The 22,867-nt window shown below is 33.5% G+C and overlaps 1 protein-coding gene across 1 annotated transcript in view; it reads right to left on the reverse strand.

Annotated features, from left to right (window-relative positions):
• Window positions 1-351: 351 nt before the first annotated feature.
• LOC128555942 (ATP-binding cassette sub-family C member 4-like) overlaps window positions 352-22,867 on the reverse strand; it is a 28,322-nt gene continuing 5,806 nt past the window's right edge. Inside the window, exons 2-7 of the mRNA XM_053539783.1 lie at window positions 20,188-20,287; window positions 11,041-11,151; window positions 6,831-6,951; window positions 3,904-4,119; window positions 3,515-3,604; window positions 352-597 (exon numbers count right to left, since the gene is read on the reverse strand). Coding sequence (XP_053395758.1) covers window positions 352-597; window positions 3,515-3,604; window positions 3,904-4,119; window positions 6,831-6,951; window positions 11,041-11,151; window positions 20,188-20,261 — 858 coding nt within the window. The 5' untranslated portion in view covers window positions 20,262-20,287. The remainder of the gene's footprint in view (window positions 598-3,514; window positions 3,605-3,903; window positions 4,120-6,830; window positions 6,952-11,040; window positions 11,152-20,187; window positions 20,288-22,867) is intronic.

Consider the following 22,867-nt stretch of genomic DNA (forward strand, 5'->3'; position numbering starts at 1 on the left):
CTGTTTTAAACTTAGAAATACATTGTGGATACATCGACGACGCACAGGCGACATTACAAATTGATAAAAAAAGGTCGTGCATAGTCGATAATATTTCTGTTTAGGTCAAGTCCTGCAATATATTTTCATGCAGTTCTGTAACTAGTCAGTGCGAAACATTGTACGAAAAATAGGGTTATGCCTATTATAATCATCTTAACTGATCGAAATAAACGCGTTTGCTACTCATAATGTTTATTTAGTTAGTATTTCCCTTTTTCTATAGAACCATTACTAGACTATACGGCTTATCATTGTTTAATTTTATTTAACAACATATATAATAAAACAACCTCTCTGTCTAACATTTTTTTACATCACTAAACATCGTACAAGTAAAGCAAGCTCGGTGTAATAGAAACTTTCTATCAAGTTATATAACACAAAAACGAACCTGTACTTCGATATCAGCTTTCCAATCAACTGTAAAGGAGGAGCCATCAAAAATACCACCAGAAATCCAGCTACCGCCGGTGGACCTATTTGAAGCCATAATATTACCAAGACTATAATGACCTCACCTGGGCCGATCCAGACAAAATGTAACATCGTCATCAGCTAATAATAAAACATATTCTTAAGGGTTTAATCGTTAAATGGATTTGTTGTACAATTCAGTCATGTTGCTTTAAATAATCATATAGGTGTCCTAACTGTCCGAATGCGTTTTGTTCAACTAACACAAGGTAGGATGTTCCAGAGAAAGATCGCTCCAAATACAAACTTATTTTCCAAACAGAAATAATGACGATAGTTAGTCAAATGTAATATTTTATGGTCACCTTCGTGCACTTTAACATTGTTGTTGTCATCAGCTAAAAATGAAACATAGATTTAAGGGTTTATTCTTTAAATGTATGAATTTGTTGTATAAGCCATAACATTCGATTAACATACTTCATGTAGTCATATGTGATACTTGTTCTCGTATTTTACCCAACGTTGCCCGTTGAAAACGTGCTATGTGGCCCGACATAAAATTATTGTAAAAATTCTTTGCAGTTGATTTTTATCCCAACTTAGGAAGTATGAAAACTGAAATCATGAAACTAATATTAAAAGATAAAAAAGCAAAGTTTAAATAACAAGAGTTCAACACATGGAGAAGAAATATTTGATTTATTTAAGGAATTGTAAAATACTCATGCAAATTCCAAAATTAAAAAAAAAAATCTTCTTCTATCAGCAAAGTACAGAGATGTACATATATTTCAAAAACAATATATATGGCACAATCACATCTCCTGTGGTAATGTTAGATAAAACTTTATACATTTATGCACATTTCAGGGTGAAGCGCTTGTTTGCATTGTTTCCAAACACTGTGTGCTGTATGTTTGAGAATCAGTTGTTCCGACAAATGCATATGTTTACGGCGAATTATCGATATTCTTTGTGCTCTATGTTTGAGAAGCAGGTATTTTAAAAGATATACATACCTAAGATGCATTATCTATATATTTTGTACTGCGTGTTAGAGAATCAATCGGCTCGCTATTACATAACTGAAATACTGTTGAGTTAAACCAAAAACAAACAAATAAAAAGAATCAGCCGTTCGATGTACCTTTTCCTCTATGTTTGAGTACCAGTTGTTTTGACAGATATACAAATCTATTATGCATTATCAATATATCATGTGCTCTATGTTTAAGTATCAGTTGTATTGACAGATATACAAATCTATTATGCATTATCAATATATCTTGTGCTCTATGTTTGAGTACCAGTTGTTTTGACAGATATAAAAATCTATTATGCATTGTCAATATATCTTGTTCTCTATGTTTGAGTATCAGTTGTATTGACAGATATACAAATCTATTATGCATTATCAATATATCTAGTGCTCTATGTTTGTGTATAACTTATTTTGACAGAATATACAAACTTATTTTGCATTATCGATATATCTTGTGCTCTATGTTTGTGTATCAGTTATTTTGACAGATATAGAAACTTATTTTGCATTATTGATATTTCTTGTGCTCTATGTTTGAGTATCAGTTGTTTTGACAGATATACAAACTAAATTTTTCATTATCGATATATCTTGTGTTTTATGTTTGAGAATACACATACCTATGATGAATTATCAATATATATCCGTGTTTAGGTCTTTAGGATCATCTTAAATCATCTGCAATATTTTCCTGTGTTACACTACTTAAAAATCATTCAAAAAATGTCATAAAATTGTGTTGCCATTGCACTACAGTGCCTTTTTTCACATGTGATTGAACTAAACTTAGCAATGGTGCATTGTTGCCTTCTATGAAACCAATATCTGTCTAGTTATATTACGTGAAATGCAAACTTAAAAAACAATGTCATTTCGACTGTGTCAAAATTTTCTGAAGAATGTCTGTTATGTTTACATTTTAACAATGACAGCTGAAATATATGATCTGTTTTGAATTTCATGCCAGATGGAATTATTTAAAAAATTGTTTATGTCTTTAAGACGGTAAGACGTGTTTAACCGTTGTCTTTGATTCCGAAACAAACGGGATTTTTTTCTCATCTAGATTATTGCTATAAAGTGATATGTACAAATTATTGGGACCCACCTGACAATAAAACTGCATAAAGCCATTGCATTTTAATTCTCATAAAACTATTTGACCCATTTGTCGCTATGTTCCAGAGGATACAACGACTGACTTGTCACATTTGTTTGTCATATGAAATAAATGCATTTTAACGCTCTTTTAGTTGTGGCTCGACGGTTCAACCTATTTCAATAAAGTCTGTCGAGTGCAACGTTTCAGAAATTTATAACCTAAAGCGTATACAACATTGCAAAAATTAATTCATTTACATAATGTAAATAGTAGAAAAATCAGTGACGATGGAATAAATTTCAGCTGCAAAATTATTTCTTTTTGAATTTGATATGTGTTCTAATTTATTTGCGTGTTCTTGAGATGTTATGATTTTGGTCCTTTATAATCAAGGCATCCATTCAGTATGTCTTGAGACGTGAGTTGTGTTGCACATTTCGCTAACTCTTACATACAGACTCAGTTACTTTGATTCTTCTACCAACAGTCTTGGCGGAGTTCTATGCATCTAAAGTATCATCCTAAACTTATCTATCGCAACAAAATTGAAATTACCATGTGGCAGCCGAGAAAAGGTCATTCCATGTTTGACGCAGTGTTATTATGTTTTAAGGTACTCATGGATCATGGAGCCTATAAATTTGTTCGGGAGGATTGGGAGCGCATGGGGTGAGGACAGATGCATATTTACATGTAGTACTATCTTATGAACAGACTCTATCGAATCGAGTCTGCTGTTGTTTCCTTAGATACATTCTATGCTCCCGAATAATATTTTTACCATAAATTAGTCTCGTAGGTTTTACTGATGAAAAATCAACATAACTGACATTTAAATGCATTCAAACAATTACTTCAATTTTTAATTTTGATCTAATACTAAATCGGTCAAATTGATGTAAAAGTAGTACCTGATTGAAAGTTGTAACGTCATTTGAAAGAAGATTGACAATCTGTCCTGTAGTTGTCTGTCTGCGACCTTCACTGCTTAACCTCAGCGACTGTAAGGCAAGACAAGTACATATATATCAGGTCTGCAAACTTAAAAATCAAAAGCAGAAATAGGTCGACATGACAGAACAAAAACCATTTCACTAGAAAAAGAGCGAAAGAGGTCAAAGTGCAAATGAAATGATAGCCTTAAATCGCTTTCACCCCTCTCACAGATTTAATCTGTAAATTACTGCAAAAAAGTCTACAACATGAAATAATATGTGTTTACATTGTGCGCTAAGGAAACTATCAGCATTTTGCCAACAAATGATACGTATTAAATGTTCCATGAGCATCATGATATAACCTTTTTGTAAATAAGCGAGGAACATGCTATTTTCATCCTCACTGCTATCATCTGAACGCCATGGTAATAGGGATGATGTGTGAAAGCCTGAATAAAAGCACAAAACCCAACACCTCCAGCATACATATAACTTTCTGCTTTGGACACAGGCGAGTCTGTCGTAAAATATCGTATCAGTCCACTGAGCAGTATTGGCTGAATAATTATCGTGGCTTCCTGAAAGACGAAAAAGACACAGGTAGGGGTTTGCATTTTTGCAGAACAGTTCAGTTATCACTTAACATACGTATTTCTATGTTAATGTCTGCTGGCAGAGAAAGTGTTACCCTCAGCATTTTTCGAGTCACTGATATTAGAATAAAGGAAAACCTTTGAAAACTTCCCATGCTGTATTGTCGAATTATCTGTTATGGTCCTTTTACAGTCACTCCAGCCAGGAGAATATCATTTATCATTTATTCAACGACAATGGTTGGCCTTAAATGGTTATTAGTGAGACTAGACCTATTTTACCACGAGGGCGTAGCCTGAGTGTCAATATAGGTTAAGAAGGCCTAAAAACCATGTTAGGAATTTTATTGCAGTTTGATTAATTGTTTATGTAAAATATATATATATAGAAAAACCGCGGAAAGCGGTTATACGTCCACTAAAAAATTCTTGCGACGTATAACCGATTTTGAGTATATTAATTTAAGTGAAACACGATTTTGCTTTAAATTATGTCGATTCTAATGTGCCTTTATTCAAAAACAGTAAATAAAACATAGTAGCGCTCTTTCTTGGTAGCAACAAAAACATTGACGTCATCGCATGTAAGCGTCACATCATTTTAGCGTAAGCGTGTTTTAACAGATATTAGTAAATACGAATGTATACCTAAACACAGTAACGATTACTCGACTGACTGTACTAGATAGTGATACAAAATATTGACGTTAACGACTTTTATCGCGACGACACTGACAAATGACTCCAAAAAAAAAAAGGTTTCTCATATTCGAAGATAACCGGTTATTGTACCAGCTTCCGGTTATTTTGCACGCTTTCCGCTATTTAGCCTTGGTTACAGAATTCCGTCTTGTTAAGTTTTGCTACCATTTATAAGGTATAAAATAATTGGCCAGCATGCAAATTATTTGACCCGAATATTACTCGTATTGTAGCAGAGGTTTTTTTTTCACAAGTTATTTCTGTAAATGAACGTTATCCAACAACACATTTTTACTGCTAAAAGTATTTTATTTTTTGAACACAATAATACAATAATAAACACTTTCGCTACGAATTTATCATTCCAGATATATCCAATTTTAAATTCCTAATACTATATTCCAATAGCATAAATTTTGATTATCTTACAAAGACCTTAATTTAACAACCCTCTCGAAAGGTAGAAATTCTGTCCCTATATAGCACTAAGAAAAGAGCCGGCAAAAAATAGCACATGTACATGTAAGACATAAATGACCATATCTGGCACCGTCGACATTAACAACACCGTTGTCCTATCGGCGCCACTGACTTTACTAACACCATTGTCTTTTGGCACCGACGGCCTTTCGGCGATTTTTACACAATATAAACCATCTATAAACAACAGTAAGTTATTTCGATTCTAACACGACATACTAGTATCAACACTGTTAGAAAAAATGGTAACTACCTTTTACGACCGTGCTACGCACCAGGATCGGATGACGTCATTGCACGCGAGTGGTTTATTGCAGAATAACCCGAGATAGATTTTGCTCTACATGTATGTAGGTTATTCGCTGGTTGTGTTAGAATTAAGAAATGATTTATAGCAAAAGAGTGCTTTAACACTATTTATGCACGAAGGGCGGTTATATCTCGGGCTCAATAATTTCACGAGGGTGTAGCCTGAGTGAAATTATTTATACGACGTATTACCGTCTGAGTGTATAAATAGTGTTAAAACACGGTTTTGCTATAAATTGTTTCGATTCTAATCTAAAACAGTAGATAAAATACAGTAGCGCTCTTTCTTGGTCGCAACAAAAACATTGACGTCACCGCACGTTAACGTGACGTCATACTAGCGTGAGAGTGTTTTAACAGAGAAAAGCATATTAAAATTTATAATAACAGCACTTTAACCTTTAATGATAACAACAGCACTTTAACTTTTACTTGCTTCGCGATCTTCGCGACACGTAGTGGTGCTTTTCTAATCATGTAGTTATGCATAACATCTATTAAGACACCTAATTCATCTGTTTTTAACATAGAATTTAAAGCCTTATGAAACTTTAACAAAAACTGATTTTATTTGGGCTAAAGCAAGTTTATCATCGTATACATCTATCCTTATTTGTCTATATATTTAAAGCTATCTCTGTTCAATGCATAATACAATTCCTTATCTTTTTATGAACGTCAAACTCTAAATTGAGCAACCAGAAAGAAATATGAATAACAACCTTATTATAATTATACTAATAAAGCTGTTCTTAATCTATATGAAGATCTTTTTGAAGCGAAGAACGCAACTAAGTAAATATTAGTTTGATAAAATTTGTAAATGAGAGGTAAATAAATAAGTGATTACGCCCATGTCGCCCCTATCAGTAGTACAGCAATACAGGGACAGGTGGCACTCATTTCAACAATCATAACTTTATGATGTCCATTCATTGTTACTATAATATAAAGTTCCGCTTAAGCTTTAAGCTTGGGGCATGCGGGGTGTTGCACATGTCATCATCTTGCAAGAACAGACTCATTTCAAACCGCGTCTACTATTATTTTGCTTGGTTGCGTTCTATACTATCCAAAGAATCTTCGTACAAACATTATTACAAGCTTTTATCAGCTTCGAACTCCCTTAGTTAACTAGTTAGAAGATACACAAAACAATAGCCGTACAAAACATATGTCAAGGAAAAAATATAAACATGAATTACCTCAAAAAGGAGCAGAATTCCATACAGGATATAAGTATATCCAAATATCCTAAACAATGGTTTGATTAGGCTAGGGTTCTTTCCGGAATCTTGGTATTTTTGCGTTTCCTTTTGCCATTCTCTACAAATATAAAATGCTAAAATGGTTTTACGATTTATTTTAAATATAAAACATACAAATAAGTGTAGGATGCGATATGTTTCTTTTTCTTATATAATAGTTTTTATGGCACGGAAACAAAGTATAACAGGCAATCATGGATACAGTATGAATTTTCTCACAATAATAACAGCTTAATACATATGGCTGTTGCACTTTATTATTCAACTTATTTATTGCATATTTTTACGCAAGATATCATTTTACAAGTTAACAGGTTTTATTAGCCAAAGGAAACAATATAACCTAGCGCGGAAAATTAAAGTCTGTAAGGTGAACAATAACAAAGAGTTCCGTTTCAATTTTAGTTCTACTATCTTTATTGTAACGTTATGCTTTCGTTCATACTTTTTCAGAATCGAGAAATATACATTAAGGAGCAAAGTGCAACTACAAATGTTTTGATTTTAGCTCACCTGACCACGTATTTCTTAGGTGAGCTTTTGGGATATTTGGATGTCCGTCGTCCGTCCGTTGTCCACAGCTGCTTTAAAAGACCACAGTCCGTTTTCAACCAAACTTCACGGGAATGTTTCTTTAGTGGTTCTCTACTAAAGTTGTTCAAATAATTCAATGCCATGCACACCTTTGGTTGCAATGGCAAAAAATGAGACACGGAGCTTAGACATTTGTAATGTAGCATTGTCTAAATGTCCTGTACAAAGTTAAAGTAAATCAAGCCCATGGGGTTAAAATTGGCCGCACACAGTGTTTTCCAGTTTTACAAAGACATACGTAAGATAAACTTAAAAACCTTTAACTCTAAAACGTCAAGGCCGCCTTAAGCTTAGATGCATGTACCAAGAGGTCAAATTTAGCCCCGCCCTGGGATTAACTTCTTTTTCGTAGACTAATATAGAAAAATCTTTAAAGAAATCTTCTTGTCTATAACCGTTGTGCCCTGAGCTACGATTTCTGGTACGTTACATTGTGAAGTTGTATAAATCATACCCCTGGAGTAAAACTGGTCCCACAACGGGGTTCGCTCTTTTACATAGACTTGCATAGGAAAAATTTACCATAAAATCATGATGGCTTAAAATGCAAGCATTAAGTTCGAAGACGACATGTACCTTTGCTCAGCGGTCCTTTACAGAGTTTGTTCAAATCTTGCCTTTGGCGTTAAAACTGGCACCGAGCTTGGATCAATTTTTTCAAACAGACTTATGTTAGAACTAACTGCGTGCCTTTAGGACACTTGTTCCCTCAGTTCCTGTCACTGAACATGATTTCATGACTCGAGATGAAATATTTTTGAGATATATGCAACATAAACTTTTAAGCACTTTATATATGTTTTTCATTTAGTCAAGGACATTAACTCTGGTTCCTGGCTATGTAAAATTGCAGACAGAACACCGGTGCATAACTTCACATGATATATAACAAATCCCTAAGGTTTTATTACTCTAGGTCAAATACTTTTTGAGATACATAAGTCGCAAACTTCTATACCCTTAATGCATATTTTGACTAACCAAGGGCCATAACTCAGGTCTTGCAGAGTGAAATCCGAGTAAACCTTGGGTGCACAAATTCATATGCTGAATAATATTCTTACATTGTTTCACGACTATAGGTGTAATATATTTAAGATCTATGAAACACAAAAATTTAAGCAATTTATGTGTATTTTTACTAAGTCATTGACAAACTTGTTAGCCATTTAAGCATATTATTTTACTTAATCAAGGGACATAACTCTGGTCTGACCGACAGAAATCCCAAACAAAACACAGGTGAACAACTTAAAGTACTAAATGATATTCCAAACATGTTTCATGACCCTAGGTCAAATACGTTTTTAAAGAGTTGTGCGACACAAACTTTTATGCCCTTTTATGTATAGTTTTACTAAGGCAAGGGCCATGACTCTGGTCTCGCTGAATGTAATTTCAAATTAAACACTCTTGCAAAAATTCATATGCTATATAATATTCCAACATGTAAAATATTTTATAATCCAAGGTCAAATACTTTTGACATACATGCGACATAAAATTATAGGCCCATATTTTGCGGTTTTTTGACCATGTAAAGGGCCATACCTCTAGTATGGCTGTGTGAAATCCAATTTTACGTGTTGAACGACAATCTTGTGACTCTGGGTCAAATACTTTTTGAGCACTACACAAATTCGGACGGACAGACGAACGGACGGAAGGACAAGGACAAATGTTTTGATTGCACAAAAACATAAAAATATTTCTTGTGTAAGGCTTCAAGACCCAGGTTTGTAGGACTGTCAAGTGGCCCTCTACCAAGTTTATTCAAATCATGCCCCTGGGGAAAAACTTGCCCCGTCTTTGGTTCTACGTCTTTTACACAGATTTACATTGGAATATATTTTAAAATCTTCTTGTCTTAAACCATGGTGTAGTGGTTCTCTATCTAGTTTGTTCAAATCTTGCAACTGGGGACAAAAATGAGCCTAGTAAGTGATATAGGTCCATCATGGTCCACTTTTTATCCAGCATGACTGGTGTGGTAACTCTAGCATGCACGCCTATGTTGTCCGTATACGTTAAAATATTTGGCATATACTATATTAAGATATGCATGCTTAAATTCATACATATATAATGGCAACGAAGTGCTTAAAATTGTTATTAGCTATTTACGGTCATATTGGGGACTTCAGTAAATGCGATGGATACTTTACAAATTAACTCCTTCGGCAGAGCTACCACAATCAAAAGGTGCTGAGTTTTACCGTAAGTTATGTTATCCAGAGTAAGTTTGAAATAGTAATATATTATAAAACACTTTTGTGATGAAATAGATTACAACTTGACATTTATTGAGATGTTATTTATAAACGACTAGGGCATGACAACTCTTATATCTGCTAAACTTTAAAAAGGTTTTGATAAAATAGGGTTATCATAACAGTAGCTCGATCTGCGATGCTGTAATCGGCTCGAGTGGATTTTTGCGAGATCGGATCTTACGAGGGCGCACAAGCACCGAGTGTGATCCGACCTTGCAAAGACCACGAGAGCCGAATCAAAATCCCAGATCCAGATACTGTTATAATGACCCTTTTATCATATACCGCCATCTTATTTTTATTATTTTTTTTTGTTTTGTTATTGAACGAAATCTCCAATCTTTGTCGATGTTAAAAAGGAACTAAGTGATTTTTTATGTAATTTGTCAGGTCTTGCATATTGATGAAAGTAGTCCGGCAACATACAATACAAAAGGTACAATACGGAATTTTTCTGCCTGCTCATATTTACTTGCGAAATACAAGCCGAACGTTTTACAGAATTTATATAGGTATAAAATGAATGTTGTTATGATCCGACATTCGTTCAGATACATATTTTGTGTCCTTTTAAGACCACTTTACATTTGGATACTAAATTACTAAATTTTTCTCTTTAATTGTTTCTTTACTGAACAGAAGAAAAAAATGCGACAGTCAGTTATTAAGACCGCCTTTGATATTTGTCATTGGTCCTCTTTAGTCGGGCCTCATTGTTCTTTATCTATTTATAAGGGGTATGTGCTGGTTTTACTTTGTTTTACTTGGTATATGTTTTATGTACAAATCCGCTTCGCACATTGCTGAAGGGTCTTGTCAGTCTGATCATGATCTGCACTGTTCGCCATTCAGACAGTAGCGTTTTGGTAAGCACCCCTTTTAACAGAATGGTACTGTCCAATCGGAAGATGGACTAGTTCATTATAGAAATTTATCGGGGTCTCCTTTAAGGAGGTTCAGGCAGTTGTACGTACATCTTCCTATTGAATCTTTGCTCTTGCTTTACTTCCACTTTGTTTCTTGTAAACTACTGTACCGACGTTTAACAAGGTAACTTCTACAGAATTCTAAATAAATTATTTTAACAAGAAAACATTTCTCTGTCACTTCTGATGTTTTAAGTTTGGTCCTCATCAGATAAGCCTTGACACCCCCATGTGACAAGTGTATGAAAATATAGGGAGGTATTTGTGCCTATGCCTCATTTATTGGGTTCATTACAGTTTGTAGAACAGGTAGACTAACAATCAAATAACAAAATAGAATTATGTAATCCACACCTTTCCAGTTCATCTCCCAGGTATTTTGATTCTTCGTCGCGAGTGACATTGTACATATCATCTTCTTCTAACCTTCTTTTATTACCTATTTTAAAGATAGGGTTCATCCACCTGTAAAACGTTTGTAGAGCAGCGTGTTATATATCTTTTATTAGGTTATATTCTAATGCAGAATATAAAGAGATACAATCGATTTAAAAATGAGCCATATTTTCAATAACCCTTTCAAGGTACTGTCTTTTTTATGATTACCATTCAAAACCTGTTACTGAAGGAGCTCTTGTCCTGTTGTAAGGACCCGTTTTAGCTTATGTCTTGTTGGTATATTAATATACTTGTTGCGATTTAATCTCCTTTTGGGTCCTTTCAGCTTTGCACATGGAAGAAGAAGGTCGTTTGCAAATAGATGCGAGGGTTGATTTTGCCTCTTATCGAAGGAATCCTCGATTGTTTATACTTGCTGATGTTTAATATATGGACTTAATTATTCTATGCGCATTTAGATATTGTGAAAGAATACTTAAATAGTATTATGAGATTTTTGTTGAGTGATTTAAATCTGTAAGTTATGCAGTTTATATAGCAGGGTGGTAGGCTGGTATTATTATCTTTTTTAGCCCACCATCATCAGATGGTGGGCTATTCAAATCACTCTGCGTCCGTGGTCCGTCGTCCTTCCGTCCGTCCGTCCGTCCGTCAGTCCGTCCGTCCTTCCGTTCGTTAACAATTTCTCGTTATCGCATCTCCTCAGAATCTACCTGGGGGATTTTGACCAAACTTTGTCAGAATGATGTATTGGTATCCTAGTTCTGTCCCCCTGAAAATCAGACTGGTTCAACAATTGTTTAGTAAGTTATGGCCCTTTGTTTATTTCTATAATTTACATAGATTTATATAGGGAAAAACTTTGAAAATCTTCTTGTCCAAAACCACAGAGCCTAGGGCTTTGATATTTGGTATGAAGCATCATCTAGTGGTCCTCTACCAAGATGATTCAAAATATTTCCTTGGGGTCTAATATGGCCCCGCCCCAGGGGTCACATGATTTATATAGACTTCTATAGGAAAAACTTTGAAAAACCTCTTGTTCAAAACCACAGGGCCTAGGGCTTTGATATTTTGTATATGACATCATCTAGTGGTCTTCTACTAAGATTGTTCAAATTATCCCCCTAGGGTCAAATATGGCTCCGCCCCGGGGGTCACATGGTTTACATAGACTTACATAGGGAAAAACGTTGAAAATCTTCTTGTCCAAACCACAAAGCCTAGGGCTTTGGCATTTGTAATGTAGCATCATCTAGTGGTTCTCTACCAAGTTTGTTCAAATTATCCCCCTAGGGTCAAATATGGCCCCGCCCTGGGGGGCACATGGTTCATATAGACTTATATAGGGAAAAGATTTTAAAATCTTCTTGTCAATAACCTACAACATTCAAATTTGGACCACATGTATGGTTTTGAGTGGCAAGATGAACCTTGACATGAGTTGGCCTTGATTTTGACCTAGTGACCTACTTTCACATTTCTGTAGCTACAGCCTTCAAATTTGGACCACTTGCATAGTTTTGTGCACTGGAAAAAACTTTGACCCTGACTTTGACCTAGTGACCTACTTTCACATTTTTGAAGGTACAGGCTTCAAATTTGGACCACATGCATAGTTTTGTGTTCTGAATTGGAATTTGACCTTGATTTTGACCTACTGACCTACTTTCACATTTCTCAAGCTACAGCCTTCAAATTTGGACCACATGCATAGTTTTGTGTACCGAAACAAACTTTGACCTTTACATTGACCTAGTGACCTACTTTCACATTTTTGAAGGTACAGGCTTCAAATTTGGAACACATGCATAGTTCTGTGTTCCGAAATAAAATTTGACCTTGACATTGACCTAGTGACCTACTTCCACATTTTTGAAGGTACAGGCTTTAAATTTGGACCACATGCATAAATTTGTGTTCTGAAGTGTAATTTGACCTTGATTTTGACCTAGTGACCTACTTTCACATTTCGTCCTTGAAATTGATCTAGTGACCTACTTTCACATTTCTCAAGCTACAGCTTTCGAATTTGGACCACATGCAAAGTGTTGTGTACGGAAACGAAATTTGACCTTGAGCTAGTCAGTAAGTCTTGAAATTTGGAACACTCAAAAATGGCACATTGGTGGGCGCCAAGATCACTCTGTGATCTCTTGTTTTAATAGTGTTTGTATTTATTGTACGGATATATCTGTGTAATTATCGAAGGATTTAAACATTAAATTGAATAACAGCTTTTCTATTATACTTTGCAGTTATCATAATTACTACTAGTATTTGTTTTGTGACCTGCTACAACTTAATCCTGGAGTATTGAGGGTTTATTTGTGTGTTACTGGAAGGTGTACACTTAAACGAGAGGTAAAAGAGCAGGTCGATATTCGAAGGTAATATGAATTATTAAATTGGTAATATGTCTTGCAAATTTATGTAGGTAATTATGTGGTTTCCCACGCGAATTTTGATAACAATGCATTCCTTTGTAATGCAGGGTTAAAAATAGACATGTGTAATGCAGTGAAGCAGACGATTTCTGGCGAGTTATTAATGTTGTCTGTTAAAATGTATGTAGTATAAACACGTGGAAGAGTCTATTATTCATGATACCTGCTTACAAACAGAGGGTTTAAGCAACTTTATCAGACTTAATCTCGCTGAAAAGTATTTTCTTCTAAAGTGAAGTAATTAAACTTCCATTTCACATATAAATTAAGCAAAGTTAAATTTTCATGAGCACGGATCAAGTAATTAAGTGCCCATGTGTGAGAAACATAAGTAGGTTCACTTTTCAATATACCGCCGTTTCTTGCAGTATGTTTGTTTTTAGGCCTGATGGCTAATGTATATGGTTTGTATAGAAGAATATTGTTAATAAAACAATCAAATGAATAAATATATAGCAAGTTGGCTTCCTACAAAAAAAAAAAGTAGTTATAACTTATTGTCATTTGTAGAAGGATGACTGTTTTTCAGATCTTAATCTATAGCTAGCCTTTTAGATCTTAATCTACAGTAAGCCCAATTGCTAATGTCTGATTGTATCAGCCGTAGAGAAAGTTGCTATTATCTCCATTGTGTTGGATGGTATTTGATTTTGAATTTATGATTAATGTATATTGACTGTGTTTCGCCCATTTGGCTATGTTCGATCGTTTCTAATAAAAAAAGAGAAAGTTACGAAAGTTGCTATTATCTCCATCGTGTTGAATGGTACTTGATTTTGAATTTATGATTAATGTGTATTGACCGTGTTTCGCCCATTTGGCTATGTTCGATCGTTTCTAATAAAAAAAGAGAAATTTAAGAAAGTTACTATTATCTCCATTGTGTTGGATGGTACTTGATTTTGAATTTATGATTAATGTGAATTGACCGTGTTTCGCCAATTTGGCTAAGTTCGATCATTTCTAATAAAAAAAGAGAAAGTTAAGAAAGTTGCTGTTTTCTCCACTGTGTTGGATGGTACTTGATTTTGAATCTATGATTAATGTGTATTAACTGTGTTTCGCCAATTCGGATATGTTCGATCATTTCTAATAAAAAAAGATAAAGTTAAGAAAGTTGCTATAATCTCTATTGTGTTGGATGGTACTTGATTTTGGATCTATGATTAATGTATAATGACTGTGTTTCGCCCATTTGGCTATGTCTGATCATTTCAAAAAAAAAAAAAAAAAAAATGTTTGCCGATTATATTCATTGTGTTGGATGGTAACCGGATTTTGAATCTATGATTAATGTATATTGATGAACTCTATTTAGCCCATTTGGCTGTGTTCGATCATTTCCAAAAAAAAATCAAAAAAAAAAACAAAAAAAAACCCAAAAAAACATAAGTTGCCCATATTATATCCATTGTGTTGGATGGTAACCAGAATTTGAATTTATGATTATTGTAAATTGATGAATTATGTTCAGCCCATTTGGCTATGTTCGATAATTTCAAAAAAAAAAGTTTGCCGATTATATCCATTGATCCATTGTGTTGGATGGTAACCAGATATTGAATTTATGTTTATTGTACATCGATGAACTGTGTTTAGCCCATTTGGCTATGTTCGATCATTTAATAATAAAATTAAAAAAAAATAGGTTGCCGATTATATCCCTTTTGTTGGATGGTACCCGGATTTTGAAACTATGGGTAATGTACATTGATGAACTGTGTTTAGCCCATTTGGCTATGTTCAATCATTTTTTAAAAAGGTTTCGGATTATATGCATTGTGTCGGATGGTAACCGGATTTTGAATTTATGATTAATGTATATTGATGAACTTATTTTAGCTGATTATAATCATTGTGTTGGATGGTAACCGGATTTTGAATTTATGATTAATGTATATTGATGAACTGTGTTTAGCCCATTTGGCTATGTTCAACCATTTATAAAAGAATAGGTTGCCGATTATATCCATTGTGTTTGATGGTAACCGGATTTTTAGTTTAACATTAATGTATATTGAGGAACTGTGTTTAGCCCATTTGACTCTGTTCTATCATTAACAAAATACTGGTGGCGGTTGTCAAGAATTTTCCACGTTGTTCCAAATTCTCGACATGTGGCGGTTAGGTCAGCCTCCACCAGTATATCTTAATGTTGTGTAATAAGAAGTTTGTTTGTTTCAAGTATACTGTATTAGGCCTCTGTTCACAGGGCCTCCACATCTGCATTTTAAACATATACTTTATATCATATGTATTTGTATATTGACATTTATGTGAAGCTGTGACCAATTTCTGCCAACCATTAATTTAAACGAAATTAGATACTAATTGCTTGCTATAGTAGAATTGTTAATAGTAAAAGTAATGTATTCATACAACTGTCTTGTGTTGTTCTTTTTAGTATTATTATTTCTGTGCCAAGCTATCTTCAATAATGTGTTTTTAATGATTACCATTCAAAACCTGTTACTGAAGGAGCTCTTATCCTGTTGTAAGGACCCGTTTTAGCTTATGTCTTGTTGGTATATTAATATACTTGTTGCGATTTAATCTCCTTTTGGATCCTTTCAGCTTTGCACATGGAAGAAGAGGGTTGTTTGCAAATAGATGCGAGGGTTGATTTTGCCTCTTATCGAAGGAATCCTCGATTGTTTATACTTGCTGATGTTTAATATCCCACCCTCCACTCCCCTTATTTTGCTTGTGTTCTCCTTTTTGTAAAATTGTTGATAGTAAAAGTAATGTATTCATACAACTGTCTTGGGTTGTTCTTTTTAGTATTATTATTTCTGTGCCAAGCTATCTTCAGTAATACTCCTTCATAGCTATATTGCTATCAAGTATGCATTGTGTTGTAGGGCAGTCAAATATAATATAATAGTAGGTCAATTTGCTTGTGTTCATAATCATTCTCACTAATCTTTGAAGTATTAAATTTTCAGGATACAAAAGAAAAGGTATTTTTTTTTGTAAAGGTGGCAGAAAATCTTTAGTATATCGTGCACGTATAGGCAGTTGTTATAGTAATGTTAATGACGATCTTCTTCAAAATCATTTATGTGAATCACTGTGTTCGAGCCACACCCGGTGCCGCTGAAAAAAGCGTACAAGTTTGCTTAAAACTACCTAAACTATTGCATCGTATGTAGAATTCAATAAAGCACATAGTTGTATTAAAGCATTATTAAAACTGAAGCTACACCTTAACTAACGTTTAGGCTATTTAGCTAATCGATCCGTATAGTATTTCATGCCAATGTCTATGTTTTTGTACACATTCTCCATTTTGTTTACATATAACATAATAAATACACGCGAGACTTTACAAGAAGACTTTACGATGTAATGCTAAAGATACGATTTCGGATTAATCTATCTTAAAAAGGTAAAAATCCGGTTCGGTGTCGTTGTAAGTTAATATTCCGTAAATAATTAACAGTAATTTGATACCTTTTAAAATCATAAATAAATTGTAATATTGAAAATAAAGAATTGTTTTGAGATTTCAATCACTTCCTTTATCCTAACATTGCCTTTTTAAATTGTTTGCATCGAAATTATAATAAGGAATTTTCAAAATTCTAAAATACTAGAGGAAAGACAGTTGATTTGGCATTAAGACGAAAACATTGTTTTTTTCCTTCTTTGTGATTGTTGGAAATTATCCAGTAGTTTGCTCATACTATCTTTACCTTCAAAATCAGTCTGCATTTTTACTCGTGATATGGTATTATATCTATGATTCGTAACTGACTTCGGGGTTTGACCTTTAAACGAGTTTATTATAAACTGGTTGTCAGACATTCGGATTAACTTTGTCATATAATTATATGACAAAATACGTTTTAAATTGATAGAGAGGTTTTGTAAAAGGACTAGCTAGTGCAGTAGGTAGAGCAGTCAGATTAATGCAAAGCAGGTTCAAATCCCGCTCAGAAATTGGTCTCTCAACGTTTCCTTTCTAAACATAATTTTATTAAAACTTATTTATTATTCGTTTCCGTTTTTAAACATTTGTAATAAGTGGCGAAGCTAACACTACTTCAATTCGCTCTTCCCGTGCAGAAATATTTCCCTGTTCTCAGGAAATTCCATGAATATCCTGGGATATCCTGAGATTCTTTTAGCAAGGCTGCATAAAAGTCTTGAAGACAGGACTTTTACACTAAAAGACAGGACTTTTGATAGAAATTGTCCTGTTCTCAGGAAAAAGACAGGACTTTTGATAGAAATTGTCCTGTTCACAGGAAAAAGACAGGATCTTTGATGGAAATTGTCCTGTTCACAGGAAAAAGACAGGACCTTTGATGGAAATTGTCCTGTTCACAGGAAAAAGACTGGACTTTTTCTAAAAGATACAGATTGAAAGATGGAAATTAATTTGAAACATGATCTTGTAATGGTCTAGTAAGTTAATTACATCCTGGTGTTGAAGACCCAGGTTTTGTATCATTAAGCACTTGTGCTGTGGTGTTGTTGGAGTAACAGGAATATATTCTACATTTGTGGTAAGTTAGCAAATTATTTCTGTATTAAACTTTTAGAAATAATACTTAATATATACCTTCATTTAATGATTTTACTAAACAATACCAGTAAGTTATTTAGAAAAGTATTCTTCTTTTAAATCAATCAGAGCGTTAAAGAGTGAAATACGTAAGTTCTGTTTAGATTAGCTGTACATGTTTGATCAAGGGCAGTTTCACTGTTAAAAGTAAACAGATCATAGAATGATTAGAGCTTTTTGCTCAGTATCAAGCTCATAATTTGATGTTTCTGGACTAAATACTACACCTAGTGTTTTTGCCATGTATGCACATATTTGAAGTTGAACTGATAAATTGATATTTCTGCTATGACAGGTTGTATGTTTCAATGTACATGATGTATACTTTTTTAACTAGAAAATATTTTTTAATATTTGGAAATGATTATCCTTAATTATTATTCTTACTGTAAATACAATTGAAATTTAACATTCATTCAATTTATTAACTGTATGTCCGCACCAAAAAGAATTTCAAATCATGTTTACAAGGTATTCAGTAACATGTCCTGGAAACTTTCCTGAAGACAGGACAATTGTCCTGAGATTTCCTGACAACAGGAATTCCTGGGATTTCCTGAAGACAGGACAATTCTCCTGAAATTTCCTGACATCATGAATTCTTGAGATTTCCTGAAAACAGGACAATTGTCCTGGGATATCCTGACTTCAAGAATTCTCAAGACATACCTGGGATTTCCTGAGAACAGGACAATATATGCTTTTATTTCCCGACATCAGGAAATCCCAGGACATTCCTGGGCTTTTCAGGATAGCAGGACAGCATAGGTTTCTTGGTGTTCTGGTGTCTTGTTGTTTTTTTTCCTGTTCACAGGAAAATCTTGGGATTGTCCCATTCCCATTTAACGGCGTGAAAAGTCCCAGGACTATCCCAGGAATTCCTGAGATATCTTCAGGACATTATCCCAGGATAGTCCTGAGACTTCCTGGGATAATCCCAAGTATTTTCAGGACATTATCCCAGGAAAGTCCTGCGACTTCTTGGAATAATCCCAGGATTTCCTGATCCTTTTTCGCACGGGTTCTTTTCTGTGCAAATTTCATATACGAATTTCTTTATTGCTTTTCAATTGCCACTTCACTCGTACATCATGAAAGACACTTTTCTGCTGAGGTGAACATGAGATTTTTTTTTTACAAAAATTAAGAGCCGGGTTAGAAGATTGTTGATAAAGATATTGTTCGTTTACCAAATGTATGTTTCTATGATTCGATGATATACTGCTAAACACCAATATAGCCAAAAAACATTTACCCACGTGACAATGCATGATTATATGAATAAATGCATGATTATATGATTTGATACTTTACAATGCATTATGTGCTGTTACTTCTTACTTGTTAGTCTCTTATAATTCTGCTGAAGAATGGTCTTGCAAATTTTTTAAAGTGTATAAACTATGGGGTTTTTTATGATTGTATAATGTATGCAAGAATGAGACTTTAATAAAGAATATATATATATACTTCGAATAAACATGGAGGTCGTATTTCCTATTTGTTTGCCGAATGTAATAAATCAATTTCACAATTTTTATACAATTAAATATACTTTAGTAGAGCTATGTTGAAAAGATCATTAGCGGAAACAAAAGCATGTAGGGAAGACAGGTACCGCGCTCGATATACGTCTGCATAGTATTTACAGACCCGAGAGTTCCTTTTTTGAGACCTATGCCGCGTACGTTAACTATTAATTATAATTATTTTAACAAAGCTGCATGGTTAAGAGAAATAATATGTCTTTTATTGTAACATTTAGGAGAAATATGGTAGAACAGTTTCTTCGCGAATGCATGATTCCAAATGGTAGGTCGTCACGCTCCTTTGTTTATATACACCAGGACCGGAAATGGTAATAAATCTTGCGGAATAGTTCAATTTAGGCGAAAATGATGGCAAATTATTCTGCAAATTGAATAACCAAGTCAGTATGTGTGCAAATTATCAAAATTGAAAGCGATTTGTTCTTCTAAATTCATGATACTTTGACACTGATTTCTTTACGTTACACAATTTAATCAGTATATTGATCTATCAAATAAAGTTATAGTGTGGATGAAATCTAGTATTTGTACTCACCAGTAAAGCAATTTTGAAAGGAAGTTCGCTCGCAACCTAGGAGTCGGGTTGTTATGCCTTAATGACTCGTCCATTGTGGTATAAAATCTGCAGCTGCTATCTGATGTATGAACAATGCATTAGGTACATGATATTTAGTGAATTGTTGGAATGAAGAGTGAAATACATCTTATCAAATATATTTTTCAATGGTTAGAAATGAAATGGATGAATTGAGACAGTATATTGACCTTTAAGGGCAAAACTGATTATATATAAAACAAAAGCAAACAAAAAACACAATGTCGAAAATAGACAAAAGTTCAGTAATTTTGTATCAGTGGTAAAAATATTGTTATACAAAAGTAAATTATTTTTCAAATTATATTTCGCTGTCAAAACCGTAATTGCAAAATAACTATTGAAAACAGGTACACGATATACATTCCTTAATAGACATCATCTGGCATATGCAAATAGCGTTAAGCTGCCTCTTTAGGGGTTGCAAGTGCGAGTTCTTTGTCTGGTTGCAACATCTGCATTATTTATCTGATAGGAAATTGCCACATTTATTTAATGGTTTATTTATTGAAAGAAAAATACTATAATTCAACAAATTTCTATGTACATGTCAGTAAACCGTTGTTTAAAATGTCAATCTTAAGACAAATTACTTGTATTTTAAACGGACAATTCAAGAAACTAGTGTTAGTAGATGAAAAAAAAATCAGGCAACAAATGCTAAAAAAACAACATAATTTAAAATGTGAAATAAGTTACTAAATATAAAGTTAGAATAAAAGCAATATCGATGTAATTACATAAAATTCAATTGAAACAGTCTGAAATGAATTCGAACACATGGTCACATGCGTTGAAGTCAGATAGCTACGTTACCGTGATATTTGTAGCTAAATGGGCGATCTTAGTTAATATAAAGATTTCCAGGATACAGACATTACGTAAAATAACGAAATTGACGAGGAATAATAAGTGCCAGGTCAATACTTGTGGACAATATTTTCGTTGATGATATTCATAAAAATAATGTCGTCGTAAATAAAAGTTGACTGAAATTTGATAAAAGATTGAGTGTAGCTTTGCAGTACAGTTGGTATTATAAATCTTGAGACCAACAAGGGTCTGTACAAAGTAGCACGGGGAACGGCTGGATTTCGAAAATAGTATCGGCTTGATATATATATATATGTATCGGTTTTGTGCTTTTTTGTAACGTTTGTGACGGATGAAGACGAATCTGTTTGGCAGTATTTGCTTAATATATTGTTAAGGAGAAATAAAAAGACGGTCATCAACTGGATCTAAAGCTTACAAACATATTTGGTACGGCTATTTTGAAAAAAAAAAACTTGATTTAATTTAACCAATATAGAGCTTTAAAATGCGAATATGCACATTCGTAAATAATTTAAGTATTATAGGTATTTTAGCTTTCCAAACGATGTGATAATATTTAAAATATTGTCCTTATTATGAAAATTCAATGTTAAAAATGATACTTTATGTATGACTATCTACAATGAGCTATGTAATAAAATACAGATAATTTGCTGAAATTACTTCTGTTTGACAAAGAATACGAATATGCACATTCGTAAATAATTTAAGATTATATATAAGGTAAAAGTAATTTAATGTATATTTTCAAAGACATTTGTGAAGGCTTTATGAAATTAGATACTGGTGTGTGGGCCCATTTTCTGCACATATGGGAGAATTAGATCCGTCGATTTTTCGCATTTTTTATGGAAGAAGTATTATAGGTATTTTAGCTTTCCAAACGATGTGATAATATTCAAAATATTGTCCTTCTTATGAAAATTCAATGTTAAAAGTGATACTTTATGTATGACTATCTACAATGAGCTAGGTAATAAAATACAGATAATTTGCTGAAATTACTTCTGTTTGACAAAGAATAGATAGGAATAGATAGCTTAAAATGTATTATTTGCTCTTTAATATTATTGCAAACGATTTAGTAATCTATATTCATTTCACTATATTATTTCACATTAATTTCAGTTTTTAGGTGAAAATGAAAATGGTCTTTTTAAGCGTTTTGTAGATAGGTATGGGTATTCTATCGTTTTCGACAAGACTCGAACATTCTTGTAATTTGCCGTAAATTGTTACGGAATTTAAGTTCTCTAATGGTAAAGAATGATTTCTTTTCACCCGCTAAACTGAACAAATGTACGGATTTAGAAATCAGTGGACGTTCCATAATCTAATTTTGTTGCCAGTCAATATCCAGGTCTTAACAGCTCGAGTTCTCAGAAAGAAGAATTTCGAGTTCGCATCGAATTTGGATATAATTCGAAGCTCAAAACTAAAATTTTATTCTTAGCGCTAATCTCGAGCCAGCTTCGAAACTACTTCGAGTTTGTCAAAAATGGAACTGAATTCGAGCTTGAATTAATTTATGCCTGTAAGAAGAAATTGAAGTTTTAAAACCGGCATATTTTAGGCAAGTTAGAAAATTTCGCCGACATTGAATTTCGAGCTAACTCGAACAAAATCAAAATCAAGAGAAAACACCAAATTCTGAGAAAAATTAAAATCAGAGTAAACTAAACAAGAAATATCTTTAAAAATGATGGTCGGCGAATTGTAATAAGAAAGAAGTTTATGAATTTTTCATCTAACATTCATCTTTCATCTAACATTTTTCAAATTG

Source organism: Mercenaria mercenaria, chromosome 3 (genome assembly GCF_021730395.1).
Source record: "Mercenaria mercenaria strain notata chromosome 3, MADL_Memer_1, whole genome shotgun sequence".
Classification (NCBI taxonomy): domain Eukaryota; kingdom Metazoa; phylum Mollusca; class Bivalvia; order Venerida; family Veneridae; genus Mercenaria; species Mercenaria mercenaria.